Genomic DNA, 6,897 nt, shown 5'->3' with positions numbered 1-6,897 from the left:
TTAATTTCATTTAAAAAAAACAAAACGAGTGGAATTCTTCTGACTACTCTGGAATTTTTGCTTGTTTTGAAGGCAAATTATGTGTTAATTTCTTCAGTGTATAGCAGAGTTTTAGCACTTTGTGAATGTGTGTTGATTTCAGAAACCAGGTGAACAGGAGCCATCTGAGGAAGAGGAGGGGCAGAAACACAAACACATAGATCCCCTGCATCAGCTCATCCAGCTGTTCAGCAGAACAGCCCTAACAGAAAAATGGTGTGTATTTTACACACTACCTGTTAAAAGTCCCTATTTTTCCAGTTATTTGTTGCAGTTCATGTCGTTAAAGTCCAATGAATAGCTTGAAATGGTACAAAGGTAAGTGGTGAGCTGCCAGAGGTTAGGTTACCCAAAACTGAAAAATAATGTACATTTCAGAATTATACCAAAAGGCCTTTTTCAGGGACACAACATGGGTTAACAATTCAAAGCTGTTCTGCAGCAGTGAAGGTTGATCAAGCCTTGAAAGCTGCTGCTACTAATTCCTACAGGTGTTCCAACTTGGATTAATTCCAACCCCCTCTGTCTGCATAAAGCAGTGTTGGTGCCATACCCTTGTGAGCATCAGCTGAACAGTACTGTACTGCAGTAAGTAGTGTGTTGCTACAAAAATGGTGAGAAAAAGACCATTAACAGTGGAAGAGAGAGAGACCATCATAACACTTAAAAATGTAGGTCTGTCCTGACAAAGAAAGTCAAAGTGTCAGTGAGTACAGTTTCCTTCACCATCAAACGCACTGAGAAACAAACTGTGACAGGAAGAGGTCTGCAGACCCAAAGACACGACTGAATCACAGGACAAGGTTCTGAGAGTTAACAGCTTGTGTGATAGGCAGCTCACAGGACAACAGCTTCAAGCACATCTATCTCAAGGAGCTTCGTGATGTAGTCACCTGAAATGGTTTCATTTCACAGGTGTGCCTGTCAGGGTTCATTTGTGGAGTTTCTTGCCTTCTTAATGGGGTTGGGACCATCAGGTGTGTTGTGCAGAAGTCAGGTTGGTACACAGCTGACAGCCCTGTTTGACAACTGTATTAATTTATAATATGGCAACAACCAATGAGGTAAGTAAAGAGAAATGACAGCCCATCAGTCAGTCTGGGAAATTGCTAAAACTCTGAATGTGTCCCCAAGTGCAGTCAGGAAAAAACGCTATGACAAAACTGGACCGCCCCAGGAAAGGAAGACCAAGAGTCACCTCTGCTGCTGAGGATACATTCATCCGAGTCCCGAGGCTCAGAAATCGCAAGTTAACAGCAGCTCAGATTAGAGCCCAGATAGATGCCACACAGAGCTCCAGTAGCAGACACATCTCTACATCAACTGTTCAGAGTGTGTGAATCAGGCCTTTATGGTCAAATAGCTGCTAAGAAACCACGACTAAGGAAAAGCAACAAGCAGAAGAGATTTGTTTGGGCCAAGAAACACAAGGAGTGGACATTAGACCAGTGGAAATCTGTGCTGTGGTCTGATGAGTCCAAATCTGAGATCTTTGATTCCACCCACCGTGTCTTTGTGTGACGCAGAAAAGGTGAACGGATGGTCTCCACATGCACGGTTCCCACTGTGAAGCATGGAGGAGGAGGTGTGATGGTGTGGGAGTGCTTTGGTGGTGACACCATTGCTGGGATTTTTTTCAAAATTGAAGGCACACTGAACCAGCATGGCTGCCACAGCATCCTGCAGCGACATGCCATCTCATCCAGTTTGTGTTTAGTTGGACCGTCATTTATTTTCCAACAGTACAATGAGCCCAAACACACCTCCAGGCTGTGCGAGGGCTGTTTGACCAAGAAGGAGAGTGATGGAGGCCTGGCCTCCACAGTCACCTGACCTAAACCCAATGGAGATGGTTTGGGATGAGATGGAGCACAGAGGGAAGGCAAAAGGACCAACAAGTGCTCAGCATCTCTGGGAACTCCTTCAAGACTTTTGGAAAACCATTTCAGGTGACCACCTCATGAAGCTCATGGAGAGAGAATGCCAAGAGTGTGCAAAGCAGTAATCAAAGCAAAGGGCGGCTATTTTAAAGAATCTGAAATATAAAACATGTAAATATTCATCAAAATAATGAAAAACTGTTAAATGAGAAGATGTCATTTCAGTCAGTGGTGCACCAAAATTATTTTCCTTAATACAGCTATAATTGTGCTAACTTTGGTGAATGTGTTTGTTTTTGCAGTAAACTGGATGAGGATCATCTCTACATGGCCTACGCAGACATCATGGCTAAGGTATCTGTTGCTGAGTACCAACACTAAACACTTTTGAATTGAAACTCACATAGCTGGCTTAGCATAGACGGTAAAAAAACCTGTTATTGTTCTGTGTGCTGTTTATGTCATCGACCAGGGATGATGCTTTTGGGCTGATGGATTACTTGCAGGGCGCTGTACTGCCTAATCAAATCACTTATTGCAACTGGCACCTCCCCTACCTTCAGTGTAGAATAGTTTAGTGTGGCCTGAAAAGCTAAGAGAGGGAAAAGAAATTAAAAACAGATGCACCAAACTGTGGCAAATTAACCAAATGTTAGCAGCTGCACTGTTAACAGTAGCACTAGCAGCTGCACTAGTAACTAGTCTTCTGGATGGTAGAGTTGTTGTTGGTTTAGGACACTGTTAATATATCACTGCTTAGTGATTGCATCCGAATTGGGTCTGCTGGGTATATTTCTTCAGACACTTCATGCTGTCAAGGCCGGGAGAGCAGTACGTGGGAGTGAACATAAGTGCAGACACAATACAGAGCGGAAATAAGATTTCACAAGTTTTATTGAAATCACAGAATAAACTATGGTGAGACATGAATACGTGGCAGGGAAATCTCTGACGAGGAGTCTTGCAGGTGGCTCTGGAGGCGGGTAGCCCTCTGAGTGTTGAGTGAGTGAGTTGGGTTCCAGCCTTGTATTCTAGTAATGCAGAGGAAGCAGCAGGCAGGAGGACAGGCAGGTGAGAGCAGTGAGTAATTTAAGTCGAGAGAAGCAAGTTGCAGAATGAAGCTGGGATTTGACTGTGGAGACCAGCGTCCAGAGGAAGGAGTAAGGTGGTGACTTGACGAGATTGCTAAAGGCACAAAAGAGATCAAGTACTTGGCATGAACAAAGAAACGAACTGGTGAAGAACTGATGGCAACACTGGTTTTAAATACTGTCTTGCTGAATGCCACAGATGGAAAACGCGTGGAGAAGTGTAGGTGTTGAACCAGGGCTCCACCCCAAAAGGCAGATGCAGAGCGCAAGGCCAGGACAGAAAACCACTGAACACTGACCTGGATCATGACATATATATAAACACAAAGAATGGTGTGTTTAGCTTTAGGATCAACCAAGTTCCCCAAAATAAAAAATAAAAAACTGTTTGTGGTGAACACCTACACATCGAATAAAAAATTAAAGCATGTGAGACTCAATCTCACTGCACACTTTGCCAGGCAAAGTGTGCATGGATCTGACAGACAGAAAGATCTGACAGACATGCTCCTAATGAGAAGACGGATGGTGTCCTGGGGGATCTCCTGCCAGATCCGGACCAGGGTATCACCGAACTTCTGGAAAAGTTGAGGTGTTTTATTGGATCTATGTCAGCCGAGCATGGGGGCAGTTAGTGGTATCAGGCATTGTCATTCCGAAGGAACTACATGCATACTCGAGCCACATGAGGCCAGGCATTGTCAGGCACCAGGAGGAACCCAGGATCCAATGCATCACCATAGGGTCTGATGTGAGTCCAAGGATTTCATCCCATTACTTAATGGGAGTCAGGGTGCCATTACCTAGTCTGTTAGAGGTTTGTGCGTCTGTCCATGGATATGCCTCCCCCAGACCAGTCATACTGAACGATGTTACAGGCGGCATAATGTTCTCCACAGCTTCTCTAGACCCTTTCACATCTGTCACATGTGCTCAGGGTGAACCTGCTATCATCTGTGAAAAGCACAGGGCACCAGTGGTGGACCATTCTGGTATTCTACGGCAAATGCCAGACGGTGCTGGGCAGTCAGCAGAGGGTTGACAAGAGGAAGCTCTGTCCCCAGGCCACCATCATAAAGTCGTTTGTTGATTGTTGATCAGAGACATTCATGTCAGTGGCCCCTTAATTTACCGTTCGATCTACCCTCACCTATAGTCACGAGCTGTGGGTAGTGACCGAAAGAACGAGACTGTGAATACAAGCGGCGGAAATGAGCTTCCTCTGAAGGGTGGCTGGCCTCTCCCTTAGAGATAGGCTGAGAAGTTCAGCCATTCGGGAGGGGCCCAGAGTAGAGCCGCTGCTCCTCCACATCGAAAGGAGCCAGTTGAGGTGGTTCGGGCATCTGACAAGGATGTCCCCTGGGCGCCTCCTGGGTGAGGTTTTCCGGGCATGTCCCACCGGGAGATGGCCCCGGGGCAGACCCAGGACACGCTGGAGAGATTATATCTCTCGGCTGGCCTGGGAACGCCTTGGTGTTTCCCCGGACAAGCTGGAGGAGGTGGCTGGGGAGAGGGAGGTCTGGGCTTCTCTGCTTGGGGAGATGGATGGATGGGCCTTCTGCAGGTCATTTTGTAGAACTCTGGCAAGTTTCATCTTGTTCATCTTTGCACAAAGCAGCAGATACCGGCCCTCCCCATCATTCGTAACATCTGGTTTAAAAAAACAAAGATGGTGACACCGAAAATACTCAGTTTGATGCCTCAGTGCTTTGGAACTTCCCGTCGCTGATGTGGCTATATCTATCCGAAGTAATCAGTCTGTAGTTTGTATGCTTTTTTTCACCTTTCTCCCTTCCTTCAGAGTTGCCATGATGAAGAGGATGACGATGGAGAAGTGAAGAGTTTTGAAGTAGGTGATCAATCGGTCTTGAATCTTCCACTAGTCTCCTCAAGTTTTTAGCAGTTTCATTTTTAGATGGTCTGCAATGATATGTGTCACCTTTCTAACAAAGGAAAAAGAGATGGAGAAGCAGAAGCTGTTGTATCAGCAGGCTCGGCTGCACGACCGTGGCGCTGCTGAGATGGTGCTCCAAACCATCAGTGCTAGTAAAGGTAAGTCTTGCCTATCGCCCCCTACTCTTTACTGTAACTCAGCGGTGGCAAATATATTATGGCCCTTGTGATAGAACCAGGCTGTCCAATCCCTATGCCTGCTTACTCATTGATGTGTTAAAAGTAATTTGTTCTGGATATGACTGTTTGGGAGCCTATTCTTAGATTCACCGTTTCACACTAATTCACAATTTGATGATATTTGATGTTTTTATCACCTGTGCAAAGTTGTACTTGGCAACAGTTTGTGTCTTGCTGTGCGTCTGTTTCCTTTTGACACATTTCTAAGTTTGAACATTTAGTATGTATGCACAGAGGTGTTGCTTGATGAGTACACACACAGACATTACAATATAGAAGTGTGGTTTAAAGATAAAAAAACAAAAACAAAAACTGATTAGTTGTGAATTAATTTTCCCTTTTATGGAGCAGAAAACGTTACTGGATGCTAGCTAATAGGCTACATTTGGATGTCAAATATTTATAGGGGGAAAAATGGAAATTATGGATATGAAATAAAATGTCTCTTTGTTGCTTAACCTGCAGGTTGTCAGGTCTCTGGCCCCTGGGAGAGTGAAGACCTGGACAGTTTGTCAGAGCTGGTCCAGGATATCCGTCTTTGCTCTCAGGCCCTCAACAAGCTGGACCGACAGACCTTGAAGCAGAGCTGGGACAGGACTCAGTCACACGGACACTTTCTCGACCGAAACTCCAAGTGCCTCCTCTCCGCCACCTCCACTTGAGGGTGGGAGGTGTGATGATGTCGGCAGAACTTTGCTTCTGATGTCTACTCTTTATCACTGACGGTGGATTTTGAGCCAGTGTTCATAATAAAAGTGGTCATTTTTATAAACATTTTGTTTAGTGAGGCTACACCAAAAAGAAACAAGATAAAACCAAAATAAAGTGACATGCTGTCCACCAACAATCTGTTGATAGCTTGTGTTTTATGCATTTTTGTCTGCCTTATTTATACATGTAAAGCTCTGTATCTGTATAAAGAGTTTGTGTTAGTGTGCGAGAGGTTTTGTGTCGCAATTGGTCCTGTTTTAATAAATAAATAATAAATAAATAAAGTTTTATTTATATAGCACCTTTCAAGACAGAATCACAAAGTGCTGCACATAAAATTACAAGTCATAAAAAGATTTAAAAAGACTAAATAAAACAGGCAAAAAATTAACCAAAAGCAGTTTTAAAAAGGTGAGTTTTGAGTTGTGTTTTAAAAACAGCTACTGAGTCCACAGTTCTTAATGCTTGGGGGAGAGAGTTCCACAGTCTAGGGGCCACAGTGGCAAAAGCTCTATCACCCTTAGTCCTCCTCTTAGTATTTTTTTTATAGCAAGTAAGCCCAGATCAGATGACCTCAAAGACCTGCTGGGGACATAAGGCTGTAGCAGATCAAAGATGTAGGCAGGTGCCAGTCCATGCACAGCTCTGTAGGTCAAGACCAGGATCTTAAAATCGACTCTAAATTTAACAGGAAGCCAGTGTAACTGAGATAACAACGGTGTCACATGTGAGTACTTGGAGGATTTTGTCAAAAGCCTAGCTGCAGCGTTTTGCACAACCTGCAGACGATCCAGAGAACCTTTGCTAAGACACATAAACAGCGAATTGCAATAATCCAAGCGTGACGAGATAAATGCATGTATAGCAATCTCCAGTTCAGATCGAGATAAATTCGGGCTTAGCCTAGCCACATTTCTTGAATGATAAAAACAAGACCGAACCAGAGATTTCACATGCCCATCCAATGTGAAACTGGAGTCAAAGGTGACACCTAAATTCCTGACAGAGGATTTAACATAGAGTGAGGGAGGACCAAGGGCTTT

General features: G+C 44.4%; 1 protein-coding gene across 1 annotated transcript; it reads left to right on the top strand.

The window, feature by feature from the left end:
* The first annotated feature begins 1,958 nt into the window (after window positions 1–1,958).
* On the top strand, window positions 1,959–6,075 carry LOC109198619 (tonsoku-like protein). Its single transcript, XM_019354022.2, has 5 exons — window positions 1,959–1,988; window positions 2,222–2,273; window positions 4,812–4,859; window positions 4,963–5,062; window positions 5,609–6,075. Exons 2-5 carry the CDS (start codon window positions 2,247–2,249, stop codon window positions 5,803–5,805), a joined length of 372 nt encoding a protein of 123 aa, XP_019209567.1. The 5' UTR covers window positions 1,959–1,988; window positions 2,222–2,246; the 3' UTR covers window positions 5,806–6,075.
* Window positions 6,076–6,897: the final 822 nt, after the last annotated feature.

The sequence above is a fragment of the Oreochromis niloticus genome, unplaced genomic scaffold (assembly GCF_001858045.2).
Source record: "Oreochromis niloticus isolate F11D_XX unplaced genomic scaffold, O_niloticus_UMD_NMBU tig00008496_pilon, whole genome shotgun sequence".
Lineage (NCBI taxonomy): Eukaryota > Metazoa > Chordata > Actinopteri > Cichliformes > Cichlidae > Oreochromis > Oreochromis niloticus.
The sequence above is the reverse complement of the archived record's forward strand: the minus strand, read 5'-3'. Positions and strand labels throughout refer to the sequence as shown.